General features: G+C 40.8%; 2 protein-coding genes and 3 non-coding genes across 5 annotated transcripts; 2 read left to right on the forward strand and 3 right to left on the reverse strand.

The window, feature by feature from the left end:
• The first annotated feature begins 453 nt into the window (after nucleotides 1–453).
• trnaq-cug (transfer RNA glutamine (anticodon CUG)) lies at nucleotides 454–525 on the forward strand. The gene has a single exon. It is a non-coding gene; the product is annotated as a tRNA-Gln (tRNA).
• Nucleotides 526–834: 309 nt separating this feature from the next.
• On the forward strand, nucleotides 835–3,178 carry mrpl58 (mitochondrial ribosomal protein L58). The gene is made up of 6 exons (XM_028029848.1): nucleotides 835–2,022; nucleotides 2,227–2,251; nucleotides 2,345–2,404; nucleotides 2,581–2,663; nucleotides 2,790–2,959; nucleotides 3,039–3,178. Exons 1-6 carry the CDS (start codon nucleotides 1,864–1,866, stop codon nucleotides 3,121–3,123), a joined length of 582 nt encoding a protein of 193 aa, XP_027885649.1. The 5' UTR covers nucleotides 835–1,863; the 3' UTR covers nucleotides 3,124–3,178.
• Nucleotides 3,179–5,296: 2,118 nt separating this feature from the next.
• trnam-cau (transfer RNA methionine (anticodon CAU)) lies at nucleotides 5,297–5,368 on the reverse strand. The gene has a single exon. It is a non-coding gene; the product is annotated as a tRNA-Met (tRNA).
• Nucleotides 5,369–5,710: 342 nt separating this feature from the next.
• trnar-ucg (transfer RNA arginine (anticodon UCG)) lies at nucleotides 5,711–5,783 on the reverse strand. Its single transcript has one exon. It is a non-coding gene; the product is annotated as a tRNA-Arg (tRNA).
• A 2,444-nt stretch (nucleotides 5,784–8,227) lies between these two features.
• On the reverse strand, nucleotides 8,228–17,732 carry LOC114152124 (cerebellar degeneration-related protein 2-like). Its single transcript, XM_028029865.1, has 6 exons — nucleotides 17,215–17,732; nucleotides 13,554–13,666; nucleotides 11,997–12,145; nucleotides 11,563–11,727; nucleotides 11,278–11,485; nucleotides 8,228–11,053 (listed from the first exon to the last, which is right to left on the reverse strand). The coding sequence occupies exons 1-6, from the start codon at nucleotides 17,291–17,293 to the stop codon at nucleotides 10,286–10,288; spliced, it is 1,482 nt and encodes a 493-aa protein (XP_027885666.1). The 5' UTR covers nucleotides 17,294–17,732; the 3' UTR covers nucleotides 8,228–10,285.
• Between the last annotated feature and the right edge of the window lie 8,579 nt (nucleotides 17,733–26,311).

The following is a 26,311-nucleotide window of genomic DNA, read 5'->3' on the forward strand; positions in this document are numbered from 1 at the left end:
AAAGGCCATTAAATACACCCCGTACTTCTACAACAAAAACATTTTGCTATCTAAGACAAAAAATCCGCCCACTCCCTTTATTTAGCATTAATGCCCAGGTCATTCGCCGGCTGACTGCCAAGGAACGCACCCTGTGTTTCCATCCCTAGTTGTTTTCCGACCGCAATCGAACCATAGAACAATGATTCCGATGCATTGCCAAAATGAGTACTTCTGTAAAGGAATAGCCACTCGTTTTAATTTATAATAAAAATTTAGAAGCTTTTTTTTTTTAGGTAGACAAAAATTTGAGCAGGGGAGCGTCGTTAAACATATTAACCAGCCGGTAACAACCGTTTAATATAATAGAAACAGAAGCTGTTTGACCAGAGTGTCAATGTTTAAGGTATAACAATGAAATATGTCAGAAATACAGTTGTTGATAAATGTATCTTTCTGTCGTTTGCGTCACATGGTTCCATGGTGTAATGGTTAGCACTCTGGACTCTGAATCCAGCGATCCGAGTTCAAATCTCGGTGGAACCTGACTTTTGTCATCAAGCTGATTGATTTGTAACTATGATTGTCGCCCGTATGTAACAACTTCACTGGCTGCAAAAGCTGTCTCAGTGCATACTAGGGTAGTAAAAATAAAACACAAATCAAAACTTTGCTAGGTGAAGATTGCGTATTTCCTACAGTGGAGGTGGAGGGCACGTGTTTCCGGTAGCGTTTCTCCATTGTGTACAGCGGCCTGGCTACCGCACAGAGTAAACACACCGTCAGTCAGCTGCCAGCGGCCCGGAATATGTCCTCTGCGTGAGCTGGAGTAGCGGTTTGATTGTCTAGGTAAGAAAGTCTCTTGCAGGTCGAGCTGGCTTGTGGTAAAAGGGTTGCAACAAAAACATTCTGGACTGCACCCAAAACAAGGCGTCGAAAATGGCGTGTGGGATGAACAGAAGTCGGAAGAGAATGGGAGAATATTCCAGACTGTTGTTGTTATTAACGGTGGCGGATCGGTGCATCGGGTCAGAAATGGGAGATTCGGAAAATTAGACAGGAAGATTTGAGAAAATAGAGGGAATGCTTTTGAGAGAGCACTAGCAAAGACAATTAGAAATAGAAGTAATAACGAGGACGCCCAAGACGGTAAGTAGACCGTAGTGAAATTAATGTTGGGTTGAAGAAAAATGTGTCTATAATGATACCAAAGAGACTAATGCCAGTGTTAAAAAAAGCTGAATATTCAACACAGTGATTATTATTTCAGTGGAGCATGAAAAATGTTGAAACCAGACCTGCAGTATTGCATTTTGTTAATTTTTCCTTGAGGAAAATATGTTACACTATTTTAAGAAGTTGTCAAATTTTACTATACTACGGTATATCCATTTAGAAATCTTATTTGTTGCATGTAAAAAATATGCTTGCTTAATACAGGCATGCAATTGTGACTGCACTGCAGTAAATACAGATGTGGATATAGAAAACAATGAGACTGTTAAAATCAAGTCAACATGAACTTCTGTACAGTAGGTGGCGGTATACTCCTTCAATTACAGTTTCCCAGTAAATTAAGAAACGAAAGAACCAGCATGTTTTTTTAATTGACAGCAGTTTTATGGGGGAAAAAATACAAAACAACCCGAAGCTGCACCAAGTTATATATATTGGATAGTTAATATATTAAAAAGTGACCACCTCTTTTATAAATACTCTCATTCAGCAGGGGGCGGTATTACACTTTACCGGTGCCATAAAACCCCAGAGGAAGAGCATAGACTTTCATCCTCCAATCTGGAAGGTGGCGGTAATGCGCCTGTAAGTTGTTTGCCAACCGCCATAAAAAAGAAAAGAAGAAGAAGCTAGACTTTCATAACCAACATGGCGACCTGCATTATTCGACGCTTATATTCACTTTGCAGTAGTAGCAGTGTAAATGCGAGTCCTCCGCTCGGTAACCTCAGCTGTATTAGCTTCAAATTAACCAACAGCACTTTGTCGAAACTTTATTATGGGACTAGAGGGTCAGACTCTTCGGAGGTACGTAAAATAAAGAACAGCCTTCGTTTATATGAAAAAAAAAAATTTGTTATGACTGTACTAGTTTAATTTGTTCATAAGGAAAATAAAATGAGTACAAAGCGATTCCCTTCAACTGGAACCTATTGTTGTGTTATATTATGCTCATATTTTGTATATATATAGATATATATATGTATGCATTGACTGTTTTGTCTTCAACAGGACACGCACGTGCACATTCCAGTAGGTAAATGAACCGATGAATCAAACAAGAAAAGGAAAAGTCTGATTGACTTTTTTATTTTTATTTATTTATGTCCTCTCCCTTATTGGGTCATAGAGCGTCTGACTGTGTCCTACAGCAAGAGCAGCGGCCCTGGAGGTCAGCACGTTAATAAAGGTAAACAAATGCTAGTTTTAAAGAGATTGTTGTGCAGAGCTTTGCCAAAATATGTATACTTCTTGAATTTACTATTTTAGGGCCATACGTACTTCCGCAAGACTCCGCTATTAAGCCTACAGTTAATCTAAAAGTGTTGTTTGAGTGTTTTCTAAAGTTATGACCTTAATCCACAGTCAGCACTAAAGCAGAGGTCCGATTTCACGTGCATACAGCCGACTGGATCCCTGAAGACGTTCGACAGAAAATTGTAGGAAAGGTTCGTTATGTGGCGCGCGTATCTTTTTGTACATCTAGAGAATCACACACATTACAGCTGGTCTACTTTTTAGATCCTGTTTTTTTTTTTTTTTACATTTAATTTTCACTTCGAAAAACTCCACAGAACAAAAACCGCATCAATAAGGCCGGGGAGCTCCTGGTGACCTCGGAGGTGAGCAGGAGTCAGCAGAGAAACCTCTTGGACTGTCTACAGAAGATCTCCGCCATCGTAGCTGAGGCTAGCGAGAGACCTCGTGAACCATCAGACGAAGACGCAGTCGTAAGAGCAGCCAGGTGATACCCAGTGAAATGAATTGATTTGGGCTTCTGTATATGTTTAAACTGCAAGTTTGTCATTTCATATGTTGCGCAGGATCGAGAAGAGGCACAAAGAGCGACTCAGACAGAAGAAAATCCTTTCATCAGTCAAGAACAGCCGACGGGTGGATTTCGACTGACGATGCAGTATTGAGTGATCGTTTTGTAATCCACACTCATTGGCCACTTTGTTTTGTGCATATAAAGCATCTACGGTAGATGTGAAAAGGAAACGTATAGAAGTTTACACTAGGCATCAGAATGGGCAAGAATGGGGATTTAAGTGACTTTGACCGTGGCAGGATTGTTGGCGTCAGACGCACCGGTCTCAGTATTTCAGAAACCGCCAAGTTGCTGGGCTTTTCACGCACAACCATCTCCCGGGTCTACAGAGAATGGTCCGAGAAGAAGAAGAGGTCTAGCACGCGACAGTCTTGCGGGCGGAAATCCCTCGTCGACGTCAGGGGCCAGATGAAAATGGACCGACTCATTCGAGACGATAGAAAGGCGACGGTAGCTCAGATAACGACCCGCTACAACGAAGGCGTGCAGAATACCATCTCTGAACGCACGGCACGCCGTACTTTGAAGCAAATGGGCTACAGCAACAGGAGACCGCACCGGGGGCCAGTCCTGACGGTAAAGAACAGGAAGCTACGGCTGCAGTTCGCACAGGCTCACCAGAAGTGGACAGTAGCAGATTGGAAAAACGTTGCCTGGTCCAGCGAGACCCGATTTCAGCTGCAGCAGTCGGACGGTCGGATCCAAATTTGGCATGAGCGACAAGAAAGCCTAGATCCGTCCTCCGTGGGATCACTGGTTCAGACTGCTGGTGGTGGTGTAATGGTGTGGGCGATGTTTTCTTGGCACAAATTGGGTCCTTTAGTGCCAATTGAGCACAGTTTAAACACAGCAGACTACCTCCGTCTTGTTGCAGACCACGTCCGTCCCTTCATGACCGCGGTGCACCCGTCTGCCGACGGCTACTTCCAGCAGGGGAATGCGCCCCATCATAACGCTGAAGTCATCTCAAGCTGGTTTCTTGAGCATAAAAGCGAGTTCGGCGTACTCCAGTTGCCCCCGCAGTCGACGGATATCAATCCGATAGAGCACCTGTGGGATGCGGTGGAGCGAGAGATTCGCATTATGGATGCTCAGCCGACAAATCTGCAGCAGCTGAGTGACGCCCTCACGCACGCGTGGAGCAAAATCTCCGAAGAATGTTTCAGACATGCTGTTGAGTCTATGACACAGAGGATTGACGCGGTTCTGAAAGCGAACGGGGGTCCAACTAGGTACTAGCAAGGTGCTACAAGTAAAATAGAATGTTGCAGCCAAGACTGGCATCTTGTGTTTTCCGGTTGTACAAAGAAATGCGCTACCAATGATTTTCTGAATAACCATTTGAAATAAAACTTTGATTTATTTTTTTCATTGTTTAATGTGGGATTGTGCTACTGTAATAAAATATTTATGTATTTGAAGGCTTTTCATTTTTGCCACTGGTGATAAGAAGTTGAGCAGGTATTGGCCGTTTATTGGCTCCTTACTCTACTAAAATAACCAACAGAGAATGATGATGAAAGCATCATATCTGATTTTTCATATGTATTACTTCCCGATGGCTTGTAACATTCCCTTACTCTTGATTAAATCTTAATTTGATTGAAAGAATAAACCCTAATTCTGACAAAAATACATATTCTCTGTAGCTTCTTTGATTGTAATATTGTAGAGTACATGATTCTGTATATTGATATAGATCAGTTGCTGCAATGAAAATGAACAAACAGTCAGATGTTTATGAAAATTTTACTCACATTGCAAATCATGCATGTCCAGTAGAACTTCATTACATAATATGTGGGGGGTTTTTATTTTTCCAGTTGCCATCGTATTTTAATTACTGAAGCCAAAAACGACCATCCTTGCTAGAAATCATTTTATGAGGTTTTGTTGAGATGCCAGATTTTACCGTTAGGTAAATAGTAATAGTTTTTCTCATTAAATGATAATGCTACACATATCAGCGTTTTGTTGTTTTTTTTTTTGTTCTTGTTACCGTATAGTTTATCATTATGATTCTTCTGTTCGCGTATGTTTTCAAATGTACGTATTCAATGACAGGAAGACAAGTTTTGTAAGTGTCATCAATTAAAGCTGCATATAGATGCTTAGTCTATTCGATAATGTATATTAGAGACGGTGAATGTTGTCCACGTATATGAGGAAACTTTGTGAAAAATGTATAGCGCATATAAGTATTCATTTCCTTGCATAAAAGCAGAGTAAACGAAAAACAAAAGAATCCCATAGCAGAGGATGGTTTCGATCCATCGACCTCTGGGTTATGGGCCCAGCACGCTTCCGCTGCGCCACTCTGCTAGAATATGAAAATAAAAGCCTTGTGACTTTACTTAAACGGTTGAAGGCGGACATTGTTGTGTTGAGTGGTTTTGTGTATTATCAGATATATTTCGTTATATTGTATATAAAATGTATGCGCATGTGATGCTTTTGTTTATTCAGATTAGTGTATATCCATATTGTTTGTACGGTTTTGTTATAAACGCCTGACTAACATGGCAAACCAGAAAACACACTTTACTTGTTGAAAACTAGCAGTATTGACTCTTCACCTTTAGTCTTACGGAGTCGTTAGCTATGGTCCATTAATGAAGCGGATAACAAGACTGGAGCAGAGAATGTTTATATTCGTAAAAAAGACGACCACGAAGGGACTCGAACCCTCAATCTTCTGATCCGAAGTCAGACGCCTTATCCATTAGGCCACGCGGTCCGTGTGTTCATTTGGTCTTGGGTTTCACTAGAGATACGTGAATACGGAGACTATATTTACGATGGATTCTTGTTTTATGATTACATCTGAGCCAAAAACGTCATTCAAACTCGCCGAGTCCTAAAAAATAAAACTGGCCCACATAATATGCTTTTGCTAGTATTTCGGTGCTGAAAGCATAATTTTGAAGATATTTTGAGTTGTGTCAATTCACATAGCATTGAAATGCCTTAATTTTTTTTCTTGAAAAACAGACTCCTGTCTTCGTTTCTTAACATTTTAAATAACCACTTATTGTAACCCCACATATAATGTCTACAAGGTAGTAAAATATAAAGGCAAAAGTAAATAAATAGTTTGATGTTATAGACAGTTACACATAGGCAAATAAAGTTATATATAGATATATATTTATTTATATATATATATATATATATATATATATATATATATATATTGAATCCAACGACTGCCTGTGCCTACACATGTTCCTATCAAAAAACGTGTTCGGTATTTAAATGGCCTGGTAGACTATTTCTACACAATCTCAGAGACTTTCAGCACGCTCCTCCCAAACACTCCAGAGCGTTTTCAGAAATACGGTTTATACACTAAACATGAGAGTTACTGTAGAGCACAGCCAGCAGGTAGCATTGAGGAACTTAAAGATTTAAAGAAAACTGTGGTTCAACATTAAACTTTCCATCTAATTTACTGTGATTTTACATGGTTCTACATTAGTAGTGTGAAAGAGTAGTGAGAAAAGGCCTTGTAATGCCAGTCATGCAAGATTACTCTATTTTTTTGTCTGTTTGTCCCCCCCACATTTTTATCTTACAATTACAGATTATCCTAAACTCTTTAACTAGATTTTTTTTTCCTGTTATAACATTCTGGACATTTGAGAACAAAATATTCAGCTTAAAACATCTTAAAATAGTCTTGACTGGTGAAACAAATTTGGGTTTTCTGTTTCAGAGGGCCTTTAACATCTGGATTATCTTAGACCAGATTTATTTCAAAATCTTTTATTCTTCTATTTGCCATATGACAGAAATATCATATAACACATGAAAATTAGATAATTAGTAAGCGATATTTCACTTAGAAATAAAGTCCCAAAATAGCACTTTGATCTCTTTGCTTGGCATTTAATATGATCTAATTAAAAGACAAAAGGCCCTGTTCAACCCGAATTCAAATTTGCCAAAAGACCAGTGAGTGAAATAGCGCGTGTATTCAGTGAGTAGGTTGAGAATCAAAACACTGGTGGATAAAATGCTAAAATGTCAATGTGATGTAGCAAGTCAAAGACAGATTGTTTTATTACTTCACTATTTTTATTTCACCTTTATTAATAGAAGTATATCTCACTGAGACGGGATGGAGTCATCGTCAAGAGCAACCTTTTTGTATATAGAATCTAGTTGGATTGCATTCATTAATCACAACTTGATTTTTTTGGGGGGGGGGGGAAGAGGAGGAAATAATAACACCCAAAAAAATCAAACATATTTTGATCCTGTTTTACCCATGCCATTTCAGAAAATATTGAAAAACAAAAAAGTTCCATACCCTAAGTTTTCCAACATTTTCAAGACTGTGAAATAACTCTACTTAGAATTTGTAATAAAAACCAGGTTTTCCCAAGCACCACCATGTTGACAGACATTTTAAGTGTTGTTCAACAAGCCTATGCCTTTTCAGTTGACGCAAAAAAAAAAAGGTTTATTTCTTAGCACTGTATGATTGTTTGAAGTATGTACTTCAGTTAGGTGTGACATTTATTCTGAGAAATTTGATTTTACAAATTTGAAGCTGTTAAAAATATAGCACAAAGCTCCATAGAAGTAAGAATTATCCAAGGGAGAAAAAAAAACATTCACCAACTGTGACCTTAAAAATCCAATATGGCTGCTCTCAATTGAAAAAAAACAACAAACTCTTCACTTGCTCTTTTGACCAAGAGTGTCCTATTATACCTTTATCTAACACAAATAAATCCAGAAAGTCCAAAATGTGGTGAAGTACGTAACTATTAGCTTGTATTGCTAACAGCAGCTGGCATGGTCACTAAGCAACCCACTTTATCAATCTCACCGTTTTCCCAATTTGAAACTGAACCACAGTTAAACGGTTCAAAGATCCAAGTTCTGACTTGACAATTGACTTGAATGCAGCATAAGACGCTGTCAGAACTTGATCTTTGTTCAATTTCCTATGGCTTGTGAAAGAAGCCTTTAAACAAATGTTAGCTTAAAAAAAATGTACATCTGTAAAGCTAAACGCATTTTCCATTAGCGTTCCCATTATTGTGTGAGGATCCTATGAAGTAGCATGCTAATGTTGGGAGCAAACAAGGAACATTTGGGAAGACTGGTTGTGCATTCATAGATGAACACCAGCGTAATCCGTCAGCTGTGAAAGGAAAAGAGACAGAGAGCTCAAGGCATAGGTTTTAATGAATTATGCTGCGTTATAGTGATCATTAATGTGATACGGATGTTAGAACTCACCTTTGCTCAGAATGGTGGAAAATGAACTTTACGAATCCGTTTAGCTACCGCTAACATAAAAACAAGCTAGGCTAACTTTAGCTTGTAATCCTTATCAAAAAGGTAAAACCATCCTGTCTCTGATTTAGGGAGATTAATTGGAATGCTGTGTGAAGCTTACACTTGGTAAGTGAGAGATATCCCACCAATCCAAAATGGCTGCCACAGGTATAAACATAGAGTAAGTTGAAGCCACAAACAGCTTCCTGCGTTTTAATGGTTTGGATCTCTTTTAACCTTGTGCACATACAGTACTGTACATATTTCTTTAGTATTTCAATTCACAAAAGGCTATAAATATATTGTAATTAACATCCATCAATAAGAATTATTATCGTCATCAATATTATAGTAAGTATCCTGGTCATGGAGCTCAAAAACTAGCAAGCCCAACTTGTTTTCTGGCTAGGAACTGGAATTTAAGTACATCAGGTGGGACATTATTCACGAACTGAATTCTTATCCTGACCTGAATAAAAGTTCTGATTTCAGGGGCAAATGGAAATATTTACTGAGGGAACGAAAACGAGCATAGAACTGCAAATGGAACATGATTGAGTTGAGAACGTTTTGCAGCCGTCTATCCCTGAGCACAGTGCAGAGAGTAGGAATCGGTTCATGTCCACCGTGGAATATAAAACACCCATGTCACGAAAACTGTATATTGTAGCCAAACAGTCCTTTCCTTCATGTTAACTCAAATGTAGTTTTATATTGACAAAATGAAGCAGCTGAAGAGAATCCCCCAAGAACTTAAAAACAAAACATAAAATAGCTCATCTTCACTGTAATTAAGACAAAGACATAAGCAGGAGTGAAGACACAGGTACAAAGGCAGGTGTGATTTTGCCCAAAAGTGGCCCAAAAGTCCGGTTCACTTTGGAAAATGGATTCACTTTTATTAAGGTCAATGTAGCCACTTGGTATACCTGCAGAAAGCTCAGGACCAAATAGACCTATCACATCCTTTTCTAGACTTAGCTAAAAAACTGACAGAATTAGCGTAGCATGTTATGACGAGCACCTCCATCTCAGGCAGCACAGTGGTTTGAAATGCCCCAGCTTGCAAAAGTATTCACTCCCCTTGATCTGTTTCACATTAGATCACACAACCACATCAAATGTCGCTCCATTTAATTGGGATTTCGTAGGATAAATCAAGAGCAAGACACATATGATTGGGAAGCGGACCAAAAAAAAAAAAAAGGAAAAAGAAATATTTTTCAATTTACAATTAAAAAAAACCAAAACTGAATCTTGAAGCTGATTCTCCGAACAGATGTGAGATTAGCAGTCAGATTTTATCTTTAAAAACCGTAGAAGGAAAGCCATCATTTTCACAATAATAAACTACATTGCATAAAATCCCAATAAAATACAATTATGGTTGAAACGCTTTAAGGTTTTGCCATTTAAAGACAAAACCATATAAAGCATCTTACAGGTTGATCTTCCTGTAAGATCAAGGAAGTACATAAATATGAGTCAAGCTTGTTTAGTAGTAAGCAGATTTGGCTTCAGTTAATGTTACATTTGCTTTCCACCCCTCTAAGAGGCAATTTGTCTTATTTGATTTAAACCTGAACCTAAAGTGCAAAACTGAAACATTTTGCCAGCTATGGTATTATAATTGTAATATTGTAGAGTAAGTAAGGCAGTCAAATTAGCCTACAAATCTTTTTTTTCTGTACTTTAAATTAAACAGTACAATGGAGAAGAATAAAATGTAACAGATTAAATTCATTTTCTAGAAGGTGCACTAGGTTGGAAGGCATGCACTTCAGATTTGGTTGATTTTCTGCTGGGATTAGCTTAGCTTAGCTTAGCTCTGGAAGAAATTAATACGTTAGTTGTAGTAGCAGCGCCCTCTATAAGATTGCGTACACTAGGCTAGCCCCTTGTTCACAAAGCGCACCAACATCCTCATCTGTACAGTCGATGTTGACTTTAGTGTTTACTTGATTTGCCTGATTTGCCCGATTTGCTCGTTTTGGCGGCTTTGGTAGCTTTGATGTCCATTTTGGTCTTTTGGATGCGCGAGAAGATCTCCTTAAAAAGAGCCTTGTACTCCGGAGCGTTCTGCCCCAGCCGCTTATCCACCGCCTCCACCTGCTTGCCGATGCTCTCCATGGCTTCGGGAGTGGAGGGGGACTGGGTGGGCGTCGGGGGAGGTGCCGGGAGGGGGCCCACGGCGCAGTCTTTCATGGACGGGTCGCGGGAGACGGGACGGGAAGTCTGGACGCCGGCGTGGCACAGGCTCTCCTCGTGTCGCCTGCACTTCCCCAGCAGCTCCTCGTATTTCTCCAGTAGGGCGTGGTACTGCTCGTCCACCTCCCTGAGGATGGACATCCCCCTCTTCCTCACGCTGTTGGCGTGGAGGGCGTAGCTGCCTCTCCTGCGGCCGGACGCGTCCCGCGCCACGATGGCGTTGAGCGCCGTGTCGCTGCAGCTTTTCCTCACGGGGCTGGACTCCGGCAGCTGCTCGCCTCCGACGCCGCCTCCGCCCTCGGTCTCCTCCCGCATGCCGCCGCCCGCGTCGGCCTCCTCCGCTTCCAGGAACGTGTCGGTCTCCGGGGTGATGCTGAGGACGGTCTGGGTTAGGGCGACGCCGTCGTCCTCGCCGCTCAGGAGGAAAGTCCGCGCGCGGCGAAGCTGCTGCAGCTCCTGCAGTTCCACCTCCAGCTCCCGCACGCGAGCCTGGCAGCTCTCAGCGTCCTGTCAGGAAGCAAAACAAACAAACAAAAGAGCGAGAGAGAGAGAAACCCTGATCAGCTCACCGCTTAGCTCTGGCTAAAAAAAGAAGAAAAAAAGCAGATGTTTCTTTGGTCTTTTTCTCGTCAGAAACGTTTATAGTTCTTGCTAGCTGTGCTAGCTTGTGGAGCAAAGCAGCTCGATAAAAAAAAAAAAAAAGAAAAAGAAAATCGTTTTTCCTTCTCTACCTGCACCCGCGTTTGCAGCCGGGAGAACTCTGCGATCAGGAGGCTGCACTCCTTCTCCACCCCCTCCCTCCGACCCCTCTCAGTCCGGACGGCGGCTCTCAGCGCCGACACCGCCTCCCTCAGGTGCTGATTGTCCTCCTCACACGGCTGACTCTTGGCGTCCAACGTGAAGCTCTCGGCCCGGCCCACCACAAACTCGTCCTCGTACCTGACAGGAAAACCATTGGAGTTTTGCTCTAGTTTCCGCTGGGGTTTATGTTTATTGATTGCAGAGAAACCACCCACCTGGGCGCGGTGCAGAGCTCCCGCAGGCACGGGAACGAGTGGATGGTCTTGCGTCGCTCCCTCTTCTCCCTCCTGACTCGGAGCTGCTCCATCGAGCGGAGCTGCTCCACCTGCGCCGACAGAGACTCCACCTGGTTCTGCAGAGTCTCAATAGTGCCCGTCAAGCTGGAGCAGAAGGAAAAACAAGAGGGGCACACAACTTAGGGCTGAAACGCCTAATCAGATGAATCGTTATTGAAATGAAATCATTATTGGACACTTTAATTAGGATGAAACAACGGAAGTGCAAAAACTTTCTATGTATTTTAACTGGATGACTGCCCAGCATAGCAAGCTTTCTGTGGGGGAGCCGGGGAAACCCTGCTTTACATTTAATCGCTAACAAAAAGGAATGAATGAGGGCCAAGTGATTAAAGCAGCTCCGTCCTTCACACCTCTCGATCTTTTGCTGCGAGGCTCTGCTGTCCCTGACCAGCGTGTGGTTGGTGCGCTCCAGTTCTCTGGCCTTGCCGTCCAGCTGCTCGTACACTTTGGCGTGTTGCTCGTTCATGTCCCGAAGGACCTCCAGCTGCTTGGTCAGGTACTAGGGAGCCAAAAACAAATGCCGACGTGACAGAAATAACGGCAACGATTTGACTTGGGCACATTTTTTCATTTCTACACCGTCAACTTGAACATTTCAAAAACACAACTCAGGCAGCAACATGGCTGCTCATATGGGAGGAAAACCCAGGATGTGAGAGGAGTGATGTGGGAGCAGAAAAAAATTGTCGCTAAGTTCGTGATGCTAACACTTAGAGGGCCTTGCTAATATACAAGTACCTCTTCTTGGTGAAGTGGTTTCATGTGGCAGACCAACATTTTTTTTAACTAATAAAAATCTAAAAAGTGTGGATTGCATTTTGATCGATCCATTCTGAACACCTTGACGCGGATCATATACAGTGTTTTTTTCGTTTGGATGCGTGTCAAAAAGTTACATTTTGGCCTCATTCAATCAGTGCAATAAATGAATAAACTGTTGTACCTACAAAAAAGAAAAAAATATACTTATAGTTCCCATGTCCCATTTTGACATGGTTAGGATATTGAGTCATAACCTAACCCTGCTTTAAACTTCTACTCCGTCTGCTGATGCAGTTTGGTCACTAATTTTCTAACATTTCCTTCACAAACCAGCTGGATTTACAATGAGCTTAAAATGAGCAAACTTGTGCTGGTAGTCGGTCGAACTGGATGTTAGGAGTTTCATACTAAAAGTGACTGATTACAAATGTATGCAACATTTTTATTAGTACAAAATGAATCATAAAAGAAACTTAACTTAACTTTCACAATTCTGCGCAACTTTGTGTCGGTTTATCCTAATAAAATACACTGAAATTCAAGGCTGTGGCGCCACATTCCTTTCAAGGTGAGCGCCCTCTAGCTTTTTGTAATTTCATCTGTGGGGGGTTACAGGCAGACGAAACTGCATCAAAATGCAGAAAACTGTAAAAACAGCTGAAACACTGACTTCTTTTAAATCTCGACTAAAAACCCACCTGTTTAGGATTGTATTTGAAATGTAATCAATTACAAATTTATTGATGGAACTTGACTTAATGCTGTGTTTTGATTGTTGATTCTATGTTGCTTTGTGTTTCTGTGTTTGATATGATGTAAAGCACTTTGAAATGCCTTGCTGCTGAAATGTGCTATACAAATAAAATTTGATTGATTGGAAATCAAACCACTCCTTCTAGGAACCTTGCTTTTTTTTTCCCATCAGTGGTTGTAGTGCAGGCTTTATTACTTGCATATTTTGGCAGTTTTATTGTGCTGAATTCAGTTGGGTCGATATCCCGTTCCTGCCATTAGACGCAAGTAGAAAACAAACAAAAACAAAAAGGGGCCGACGTGTTGATTTCACACGCATGATTACTGAGTAGGGTGATGCGATATTTGTTGAGTTTTTGACCAATCCTTGGAGAGAAACCCAAGGTTTGTACCTCAATCTCTTGCACTTGTTCCTCATTAGTGATGTACATCTGCTGCAAAGAGTCCTCCAACTCTTTGTTCCTCTCCAGCAAAGTCTTCCCCAGCTCTGCTGCCAGGTGGAGATCTGAGAAACAAAGGGAATGACTGAATAAAGGGAGCCAGATTCAAAGAAATCTGGAAAAAAAAAAAGAAAAGTGAATGATGAATGAATGAATAAATATTTATGCCACCAAATGAAAGGCAGAGGAAGATAGATTGTGGACTATTCTGGAAGTAAAATACTAAATATAGCAGAATAATTTATATTGTCACTGCCAGAGTTAATGGTGCACATTGCTCCATTTTAGGCGAGGGAGTAATAGAGTTGGGGATGATCAAACGGGTCGTCACGCCACCTTCGTTCCACAGCGCCGCGGCTCAGTTATAGAAGAAAGGCAGAGAGCCAGACCTCTTCTCTCCCCGGCGACTAACACATGAAGGTCAGGCACCGGTGCCAAAATAATTTCTCTCTCTGCCGAGATGCAGCGCAGCGAGATGCTGGAGACTCTGTGATGAAAGTTTAAAATAAAAGTGTTCTTTTGGCAGCGTTTCCGTTAAGGCGCACACCGAGCTAATGTCCATCCAAAGTAAGATGAGTCACTGTCGTCGTTCTCTGTTCTAGCTGCGGTGTGACTCAGCGGACCTGGTGGCAAGATGCGGACTGCAGCCTCTCTGGAAGGAGAAGAAGAAGGAAAAAAAAGAGCGCCAGAGGACATGCCTTATACGTTCCTGCTCCTGATGCTAATAAGGAGTGGTGAACATCGGCTAGTACTTGTCTAATACTTTTCATGAGGGAATGACACAGACGCCATGGATGTTTCTACTTTGGTTGTTTATTAGTAACCAGGAGTAGCAGTAACCACACTAACTTCTCCAATAATTAGTCTGCCTGATATATCGAAATATATCACATTTATGATGTGCCCAGAATGCATTATTATTGTCCAGATAATGAAAGAAACGGAAGAAAACCACTCAGAAAATCCTCATTGCAATATTTGGCAACAGTTTCACAATTTCATGTTTACTTGATGTTGTGAGGAAAAAAAAAAAGTCTTCAACTATGATCAATTTCTTTTCAGCAGGAATAAAGTTACTAAATGTTACATTTAGGAACTTCACATCCTGTACCAACTCCACCAACTGGAACAAAAGAAACAACAGGTACTAAATTTGTTGTTGTGTGTTCAATTGCCCCGAGTTGCTATAGAGACGAAATTAACAAAACACTTTGTAACAAAAACAGTCAACAGGTGGGTCTGGAGGAGAAGAGAAAAGAAAAGAAAGAGAACCAACTAGGCAAGAAAACAAGGTTGCAAATCAATCTTTGTCACTCAGCGCAGACCTGAAAGTGACCCACACAGGATGATGTCACACAGGGCAGAGACCTTTTCGTTTTCACACCATGTGTGAAGATCTGGGACCCTCCCTGAGATGAGCAGAGACCGTCTCCGTAACCTCGAAAAATCCTTTATTTTATCCGTTGTTTCAGTTGTGTTGTTTATTTTGTATAAAAACGTCTTCCAGATTTACAGTAGTGTTAAATGTTCATTAGTATTTAAAGTCTATCGACCTTTGAGAACGTGTTCTTGCATTATTCTGCTATTACAATTATATTACTTGAAAATGATCTCAAAACGACAATATTATCGTTTACTGCGATAACTTCTGGGCCGATTTATCGTCCAACAGAGCTTATTATCGCAACAGGCCTTAATTAACCTCAGGCAATGCTATTTGATTAGTTTAGTTGTTATCCAGAAGCTCATGACATCTGTTTTCATCCTAATCAGATTACAGTTGCTAAGCAAGAAAACAGTGAGAAAAACTCTTGAGTTTGGTCACTTTAATGATTTTTACCCAATATTTCAAATTAGTTAACAAAACATAAATAAATAAATAGATCTATTTATTTATCCAGTTCCATTTGGTTCTTTTTTTTCTTTCTTTTTTTTTTTTACGCGCCTGTAAATAAATAAAGGCTCAGCTTTAGCTCTCGAGTATCTATTTTTGTTGTCGGCCACAGTGGGTTTGAAAGTCCACGCACGAGCTGGCGCGTGCTCATGTGTGTGCACGTGCAAACTCCCGACATCAGCGCCATTTCAGCCGAGCCACAGAAAACGCTCCAATATAATTAGCTGGCACTACAACAGGGAGACGGAGAGGAGGAGGAAGACAGGAAACGAAGTGAGTGGTGAGGAGAACTTGATGACTCACCAATCACTTCAATTAGGTCCTACAAAACATCTGAGCGCGCGGTCGGTCCGAGCGTACAGCAAACTGAATGACCGGTAAGCTTTAGAGTACAAAATACGTCGATATAATTCGATTAAAGTAATGGAATCGAAACAATACAGCCGATAGAAAGTCGTGGGATGGAAGGAGCAGATGGGGCCTTGAATGGAAAGAGGTTTGAACGATTTTAAGTTAGGTTCCAACAACAGGACTTAAAGGAAAACCTCCCACTAGCTGCATTTGAATTCACCACTGAATTGAGTAAATTGAAATTACGGAAATAAATTCGCTTACTGGAAACACGCCGATTAAAAAACAACAACAAAAAACACGCAATGGAAACGTTCTTTCGCGTCACATCAGTCACGTGATTATCTACTGGCAAAAACCACGAAGAAGAAGACGACAGGAAGTAGTTTGTTTTGTTTTTTTGGTGTTTTTTTTTCTCTCCACCATATAGTCACCGCCTTAAAATAATGAGCCAAGTAATTTTTTGACAAACATGATTTGGAAAACATTTTATAAAAATTCTATCACCTCTTTCTGCACAAAAGCTGATTTGGGCAAATAAAAAAAAGAAAAGAAAAGACATATGCCATTATTTTAAGAAGATACTCCAATCAAATGTGGCGATGGGATGCCTGTGAAATGTTATAAGAAAAAGTTAGTTAGTAGTATAATAGGGTTGACAATACTTATGCTAAAGGAGATTCTGGTAAAAAAAAAATCATTTCTAAACTTGAGAATTCTCTTGCCACTAGATAAATGTAATTATATTAAAGTTTTTAAAGAACTTCTGCAACCGGAATAAAACATTCAATTATTTTAATACTTCTTTTATCCTTACAAGAAGCGGCAGTAAATGTGGCTACCGTCTAGCAGTCTATGTAAAACATTTGAAAATGTTTATCCTTCACAATTATTGTGTCCTTAATAATAATAATAATAATAATAAAGCATTTAAAAACAAATCCTTCACCGCACTGCTATACTTGGACTATTTAAGGTCTGCCTATAAGGATGTCCCCATGTTATTGATTCCAATAAACATAAATCGCTTAGATTAAAATGAGGCTGCAAAATAAATGTTTTCCAAAATATAAAGAAGCTGTTAGGAGTCAATATTTGAATAGATGTCAGCTGACTTAACCCTGTAGTTTTGTCACTTGAATAGATGCTGACCATGTGAAGGCCCTTCCTTACTTGGCATGCTGTCAATGCATTGTTGTTAAAGAAGAAGAAGCTTCTGCAACGTGAATTCCCTGTTGGCATTAAAGCTCCAAGTGACGTCTCTGCCTCGGCCTGGGGAGCTTCACAGAGGGCCTTTGTTCAGCTGCCGGCCGGCGGTGCCAAGCAGCGGCTGAAGGAGGGGATGCTGCGGTCGGTGTCATTTCTTACCCTGCTCCAGGTCTTGCTGGTCGTACCACGGCTCTTCTTCTTCGGTGACGAATTCCTCCATTCTCCCCAAGCTGAGCATTGGGTGTCCCGCTCCGTCCGAACAGTCAACGAATAATAAAACCCACAGAAATGAGTCCGTCGACGCCTCTCTTCTCCTGGAACAATAACCCACTCCAACGGCGGAGGAGGAGGCGGCGGCAGGAAGGAGACTCGGAGCAGAGCAGCGGTCCTCTCCCTGGAGCTGCTCCCCGCCAGCCTCTCTTTCTCCCTCCCTCTCCCTCTTTCTCTCTCTGTCTCTGTCAATGAGGGAGTGTGGGCTTTACGTGTTTCCTCTCTCCTTCCGCTTCTCTGCTGCTCCCTTCAGTCGCATCCCCTCTGCAGATGAACCCAGCAGCACCGGCCCATCCCGGAGCCCCGGCCAGCCGACACAGCTGCAGCAGCTGCTGCTGCTGTTGCTGCAGAGACGTGGCAGGGATGTTGCGACAGCCGCCACTTCCTTTCTCCCTGTTTTCTGATCTGCTACACACTCGCGATGCCTTCACGTGCAGCTCGTATAGGCCGCACTTTTGTCTCCACTCAAGCGTGCAAAACGGACACGAAGACAGAGATCATATTGTCCCCGTGATCCTATTAGTGTAAAATTAATTTACTACAACGGATTTTGTATTTAAAGCTGACATCTGACCAAACAATATATATATATATATATATATATATATATATAATAGAACTAAATCTAAACCAGAGGACAAAATGATCTACGCTATAACGAAGTTTACAGATGAAACCAGTGCTATTAGTTTGACCCAGAACAATGATGGAGTCCGAATGCAAGCAGGTTGGTCCAGAACCACCTGAAGCTTAACCTGCTCACAACAGTGGAGGGTGTCTGAGATAAGATGGTACCCCACCACATACTTCAAATTAAACAGAATCAGTATATAAAAAAAAAAAGTTTTGTTTGCGCCTCTATCATTTTAAAAGATATCAATAAATGTTTCCATTGGTCATCAGAGGTCAAGCGGAGAGTCCACGTTTAAGAACTCAAACAATCAATAGAGCAACGAATATTTTTAGCTGTGCCTCAACGTAGCACAAGTCATTTCGATCAATTTTGTTTGATTTTTGTTTATGTGGTGGAGGAGGCAGGCTGATATCTGGTGATCCAGCAAGCATTTACAAAAACAAATTAATTGCCCTCACTTAAAAGTGTGGGCAACCTCAGTACAACGGATTAATTACACATGATTTTAATGCCTTTTTATGCTTTACTGGTGCTAGGAGTTTTACTAAGAAATAAATAGAAATTTATTTTTACACTCCTCAATGCGAAAGTAGTCCAAGTTTCTCATTGCTAGATGCTAATTTCCTGCAAACTGAGCTAACTCCACTGCAGCTTTCTTGCTAACTTTGATAAAACTGAATAAAAGCAGAAAAATGAGTATACCTGTAGTTTTGAACTCATTGCTTACATATTTTGACTTCTATATCTACCTGTAGGGGGAAAAGTGGTTTTACATCTCCTCCACGTAATTATTTTTAATATTAATTATTGTTTAATTGATTATGCGTGTCAGATTATGGTCTGGTCTAAAGTGTTTACATATTATACCACTAGAGGGCGACTTCCTGATTCAGATTGTCGGGCAGTTTAGAACAACACAACTTGCATTTCCTGTTTATCTCAATAGGTCTTCTTTCTACGGAAGACGATTAGGGCCACTGAACAACAACAAAAACCAAAGAATCAGATTTTTTTTTCTCAAATTTTTTTTACCAAGATCTCATTTACAAGAGAGACCTGTTTTAATAAATAAATAAATAATAAATACAAATTACAAAATGTAAAATTTTGACTTTAATCTCAGAATTTTGACCTTTAAAAAAGAAAAAAAAATACAGTCATCAAACTCAAATCTACCAAGTGCATTTAGACAGGCTTTCAGTGTGGATAAAGTGCAGGTTTACAAATCCAATAGCAAGGAAAAAACATATACTAACAACACATTTCACACACAATAATGTTTGGATGTTTATATGTATCTTGATACACACAGACACAGAATGAGAATTCTGACTAAAGTCAAAATTTTATTGAATTATTTTTGGTGGCCCAATCCTCTTCCGTACCATCCTGCCCCTCCATGGTGGTTTCCAGTGTCCTGCGCCTGCAAATCACAATAAAAGTGAAAGGTATAAACCATGTAAATGAGGGATTCATTTATTGCCAATCAGTGAATCCGCAGATTTCTCCATTTTACAAATGAGCAATTTGTTACTTTATCCACTTTGTTGTCTTCTTTTCAGGACTTTGGCTGTTCGCAAGCCATTCTGTCGCAGACAATCGCTTGGCTGCACGAGCAGTCACCACCTCCGGTTTCATCAGAGAGGGGAGGTTTGACCGATAAAGAAGATGATGGAAAAGTTTCAAAAAGGGTCATCTGTTCAGAATTCCACACAGCTTCGTTTTACCAAAAAGAGGAAATGATTACCATCTTAAATTCCTAAAGTGAAATCAGAAAGTGTTTTTATTTCATCACCTGCCTATTGCATACAGCTGTGACCCACAAACAGATGTATGTGTGGCACAAAAATTAAAAAAAGCCTTTTAGAGGTTGTCCTGCGCTTGAATTTGTTCACGTTTTTCACACTACAACCACAAATCAAAATCTGAAAGGTGCATTTTATTCAGCCCATTTTACTCTAATACCCACAAATAAAGTCCAGTGCGAACAATTCCCCTTTGAAGACCGCATGTCCAACACAACAGATTATTCCCACAGAGAAAAATGGTAGTGGCAGCACTATGCTGTGTGAACAGAGGTAAATAGCGAAAGTCTACCAGGTTGTACAAAATAATTCAGTCTGTCAACGCAGCTAAACATACAGCCTGAGCTACGTCGCAGTGATTTAGATTTGAGCTTGATCAAGAGTCACAGTGGCCTAGCCAACGTCCGCGCGCCTAAATTCAACTGAGAATCTGTGGCACATACGAGCCGTATCTTAAAATCACTGCAGCTATAATATAAATATTTTAATTCATTTTTTTACAAAGCATCGAGTCAGGGAGGTTGAACACGCGCCACACCTTTCAGATGTTTACTCGTGAAAATGTGACAGGAATCAACATAATTTTCCTCCAAGGGTTTTTATGAACAATATTTTGACTTGCGACTGAACTTTAACACGCACAAACAGAACTCCACCCACCAAGGAGGGAGCGATCACGCAGAACCCATCGGTGTTGGAGGAAATAACTATACATTTCACTCTGCGTTATGTTTCCCCTTGCTGTCACTTCCATCCACTCTGCTGCTGACTCTGGTTCTAGTTACCGTTTTAAAGTTGTTTTTTTTAATTTGGGTTCAGCCTGTTTCTTTTTTTCTTTTTTGGGGTGGGGGGTAAATTATTGGTTTGTAAAATAGTGTTTTATTTTGCCTACTTAATGGTAATGCTGTAAATTTACCAAAACAAAGCTAATCTGTGGTTGACTTGTAAAATCGGAAATATGAGAAAACGAATGAATATGACTTAAAGCATCAGAGCTCACGGCATGACTAAGTTTGAATAAAAACTCATTGATTCATTTAGTCAATTCAGCTTTTATTTATTATATTGTGCCTGAATTCATCCCAGTTACCTCCAAAACCATCAGAAGGTGACGCCTCTACGAAGCAAGTTGCTGTTTGTGAATTTAACTCTGCTTCGCTGTGTTTGCCAAAGGTTTCGCAAAGTGATCTTTGGTCCATGTGACTCCATCAGGCATGGATTATCAATCAGTCGTGATTGATAATCATTCTTGACGCTGAGCTTTCTGAGGGATCAGAGATGACTTCATAGGCGCTTTGGTGGTTTGTGTTTCTGGCTGGGAAATTCCTAAAGATTTTGCGATTGATGGGGTTTTGTTGTTGTTTTTTTCACTACTGATTACCTAACAGTTCTGAATTGAAGCAAACATCCTTATGAACCCAGCCTCTGGAATACTTCAGCCACTTCAGGGTCATTCTAGTTTGTTTTTTTTGTTGTTGTTTTTTTTTACCCCTGCAGGGGGTCTTTTGTGGGCTCTAGTGTCCCTTATACGACAGTAGGCTCACAGGAAACGGGGAAGGAGAGGGGGGAAGACATGCGGCAAATATCGTCGGGTCCGGGAGTCGAACCCGCAACTAGGACTCAAGGCCTCCAAATACGGGTCGAGCGAACCCCTACGCCACCACGGCACGCCCGGGGGTCATTCTAGTTTTTGAAGTGGAAACAAAACATGTTGCTCCATTTGTGCCTTTGCTGTATTCTGTAATCGCATTTCCGAGCACATTCTCTCACTTCTCACAAGTATTCGACGTTAGCACACTTCCTTTGCTTTGTCCCGATAATAACGCCATGGGAAATGAGTAATAGCTATTTGTGGATGAATCAATTTAGCCAGGAATGTTCGAATCATTTTCCACACACCCACTCAACTGATTCTCATCAGAGACGCTGGCCGGTTTTTTGTCGAAACAGACCGGAGCTGAAGTTTTACAAAATAAACAACAGCGAAGCAGCAGAAAGAAAAGAAAAAAAAAAGTCACGTTGTTTTTTTGTATTCTGACTCCTGTTAATAAACTTTTCACGTTTTGTCACATTACATTATGTATTTTATTAATATTTTATGTGATAGGCCAGCACATTGTGACGTAGGAGGAAAACAAAATGCTCTCAACTGTTCTTACCAATAAAAATCTGAACAGTGTGGCGTGCAAATATTGTATCCGCTCTTTACCTCAGTGGCTTCTTTTGCACAAATGACAGAAGCTCATTTATATTTAGAGGAAAGACATTTTTTTAAAAGTCTCATCACAGTTTCTCAATTGGATTTAGGTCTGGACTTTGACTAGGATATTCTTTTTTTGTCCCAATGCTATTAGCTAAACCTCCATCACAATCAGGGACATGCACAGATAGACGATAGGTGGCGCTAGAGTATCAGCTATTCTTCCTCAGGAGAAAAATAGTGCCATTTTGCAATCTTTTAAAAAAAAATTTTTACAGTGTATTGTGTGTGATCCAAGGTAGCATTTCTGCACATTTTGTGTAATTTTGCCCAAAAATTACAAAAATGACAAATGTTCAGCGTAAAAGCTGCAGTTTATACTGGGAGCACTGAGAGAAGGCAGAGGAACGCAATTTTTTCACAGTCTTATCTTATGTTATACTGTCACAACATAATGATAACTTTCACAGAGAAAAAAAAGCATATTTTAAAAAAAAATAAAAGTTCCATACTGCAGCAGCAACATGCTGCATGACTCCAGTCGTCAACAGTTCTGCTGAACGACACAGGAAGCCTGGGTGAATCAACATGCAAATGTTAAGGCCAAGAAATGTGGGAGTCAGCTGGCGTGACACCAGATGGAACACACACACACACACACACACACACACACACACACAGAGGCCTGTTCCTTTTACCAGGTTCCCGTCTCTACAGCAACTGAAGACAAAAAATAAAAAAATGGGGCCCTCGCCACAGCTGGTCTTTGGAGACAGACGGGGGGAGAAAAACTGTGAATGAGAGTTTAGATGTACACACTGACAGAGGATGAGGAGGAGTGAGTGAGAGACGACATAAACACCAGAGAGGGAGAGGAGTCTGGAGGGGCAACAAAGAAAAAAAAAAAAGGAGGAGTTACACAAAAAAACTCTGAAGAGAGGAGGAGAAAGTAAACGTGGTGAGCTGCTGCGGGAGGAGCAAACAACTCCTGGTCCTCTGAAAGAGTCACATTACCTCCAAACATCCAGAGCTCAGGCAGTCAAACAGATGAGGGGCTCCAGACCAGCAACAACAATCTTCTGAAATAACAAAAACGACGACGACGACGAAGCTGACAGGTTGGAAGGTGTGATGAGTTCACTTATCCTTTAAAAAAAAAGAAGAAAAAAAAAGGATCCTGTCTCAGATTTGGAGACGTTCACAGCACAGGTGAGAAAAGTTTTCCTTCTTCATTTTCTCTCTTTCTCTCTTGTGTCAACTTGAAACTGCCCAGAACTATTTCCACACACATGCTCACACGCCCCCCCCAGAAGAACAAGGGGATTCGTTATACGGGTGTCGTTAGCTGTTGGGAGTAACATGTGGAGCAGTCGCTCCAAAGAAGGTGATGTTTTGGGTCTCTGCTGCTCGTGAAATGTAACGTAGGGGGGGGAGAAGCGGAGGGACAAGGAATGTTGTGCGTTCTTCAGCCTCCCTCTGACAGGTGGCGGAGAGCTCAATCAGCTGGACAGCCTTCTGAAAAGATCCACAACAACATCTACTCTCAGCGTAGGTGAATGTAAACGCAGAAATGTGGTGAAAGATAGAAAGCAATTTCCCCTTGGGGATCAATAAAGGACATTCTATTCTGGTTATCCGTTATTTAGGGAAATGCTGCAAACTAGTTGGACAGAGTTAAAGGTTGAAGTCACACAGCCGTTAAAAACATTCTTAGTGTGCAGACTGGCTTGCCAGCAGTCCTAAACCAGGCCATTATGAAAGAGGCACTGTGGTTAAAGTAAAAAAAAAAAGAAAAAAGAAATCTAACATCTGATATGAAAGTCTGGTGTCACTTCCTGCGGTGACAAAAAGCGTGAAAGCATTGCACATCAGTGAGACAAGCCTAGATAAAGCACATTTTGTTTGTCTACTATATATTTTAAACTTTGCATTTGTTAGAACGCATGTCCAATTCAACACACTTTGTTGGGATTCATGTGACTAAAGTAGCAAAAGGAGAAGGAAAATTAGAACTTTGTAAGGTACCTGAAAAATGCTGCACATTATCCCGAGCACATTGTGCTTGTGGTGAAAAACGGTGATGGCAGCACTTGGCTGCGTTTTCATGGATCAAAATGCATTGTTGTAGAATGGTCCGGTCAAAGTCCAGGTCTAAATCAAACTGAACATTAGTGGCATGACATGTTTGCTGATGCTCTGCCTCCAATCTTACAACGTACAGATAAAAAAAACAACAACAACAAAAACCTGTTAAAAACAAGGAATTTTTTTCTTTCCACTTCAGAGGAGGAGCATCCCCACAGCATGATGCTACCACCACCAATTTCCATCATGGAGATGCGATGAGGATGTTGTGCAGCATTAGTTTTCCACTAAACTGTCCGGCAGGCAAAAACGGTTCAAATTTTGTGTCCACTTGCACTAATTTAAGCACGTAAAGAGCTCCATAAGATACGCTGCAATTTGTGGGCGTGAGTACGCGCGACAAAGTTCAATGTGACGCGATTAGAAGAAATGCAAATGAACAACTGTTCAATAGCTTGCTGAAAACAATGTCAAAGAAAATTTTAAGCAAAAAAAACCAAAAAAAACAAACAATCAAAAATATTTGCGCGGTTTGTGTTGTCCTCTCTTTTCCTCGAGTGTTCAGCCGCTCCCTTTCTCCAGGTTCCCAAGGTTCCTAGCTGGTTGTGTCCGAAAAGCTTTTGTTCCGGCGTATAAAGAAGAAACACGAAACACTTTTACTTTAAATCATCAAAAATAAAAGTGTGGTGAGTGAGAGTGTGAGCACTCCGCAGTTTGCGCTGAAATAAGGTGCGTCGTCGCTTAAGGAACTGTTTCCATAGCAACGGAAGTACTGCGCATGGATTTTCGGGTACAGTGACTATTTTTCCTACTTTTTAAGTAAACGACATGAATTTGTGATATAAAAGGTGACGTGGGCCTCTTGAATTAGCGTTAAAGTTTTCCCTTTATACGTATTAACGGTAGAGCAGTAGGTAGCTACTTGTTTGGAGCAGCAGAAAAACAAAACCGCGAAGCAAGTTAAATGTTTGCTACTGGGAGCGTTGGCTGAATACATTTTTTTAAATTAATTTACCTATAACTTAATTTAAAAATAAGAAATATGACGGAAGATTAATAAATAATTATATTTCACTTTCTGAAATTGACAAAAAAAATATATAGCCCAACTATACTCCAAAGCTGATGACTCTGAATTTAGTCTATACAGAAACACAAAAACTAAGTTGCTTTATTTATTTATTTTTTGCCTTTTTAGGGGTAAAAAAAATACATGACAAGGCATTACTTATCTTTCTTCTATATACTTTTCTTTTTTTTTTTTTTGTAGATTTGCGACCGCCATGTTTGCACTCATTCTGATGTTGTATGACCCAGTTAGTGCCTAAGCTTCTATTGGCCTGGTTTTCTGGCTGCAAAACAAGCCCTGATCATCACTCTTCCACCGCTGTGCCTGACAGTGTCATTGGGGGTGAAGGTGGTGACAGCTGTAGGAGTTCGCCCTGCAACCAGTGGATTGTTGGTTCAGTCCAAAAAAAGCAAACCATCAAAACTCCCGCTTTTAAAGTGAACGTATGGGATAAAAGTGTTTGCCAAATACATAAACAGACAATCAACGTGTTTAAATTATGCTCTCTATGTGAAGAACGGTCCAATATTGCCATATTTTCCAGTATCTGACGTTCTGCTCACTAATTGGAGACATGCCAACTTTGAAATCTGGTGAATCCTATAAATACCGTAATGTCATCATTGATCACCGCACACACTTGCCCATTCAGAATCTGTCCGTGGTGACGCCTGTCTCCAGTGTCCTGTTCTGTTACGATTTCACAGCTCTGTGCCCTAATCTCCCATGCAGCCTGTCTCGTATCAGACGGTGAGGTCTAACCCACACGCAGCTGCTGCAGTGATGATGAAAGGCCTCACACGTGAAATGCCAGGCCTGGAATAGTTAGGTCTGTTTATAGCTGAACTGAACATCCAGCCTCTGCTGTACGTGTAGCAAGTGAGGACATAAGTTACTGTGTGAACATGTGGATCTTGTGAACCTACTCCCACTCGAAAAGGAAGTGAGTTAGCAGAGGGGGGTGTATATAATGAGAGGGAACTCGAGGTATTTAGAGATCTTCCAAAAGCAGGATTGGTAACTCCAGGGTGTTTCCTCAGTGAAACATTTATCCTCAACATCATCCTGTCTTCTTTTTTTAGGAGTTAAACTTTCTACAGAGGCCGTCTTCTTTGAACCCTTAAGCCAAGCTATTTCTGTTTTGACTGACGTCGCCTGGATCCAGAGGCTATCATGGAGGCCAAACAGGAGTT

Source organism: Xiphophorus couchianus, chromosome 10 (assembly GCF_001444195.1).
Source record: "Xiphophorus couchianus chromosome 10, X_couchianus-1.0, whole genome shotgun sequence".
Lineage (NCBI taxonomy): Eukaryota > Metazoa > Chordata > Actinopteri > Cyprinodontiformes > Poeciliidae > Xiphophorus > Xiphophorus couchianus.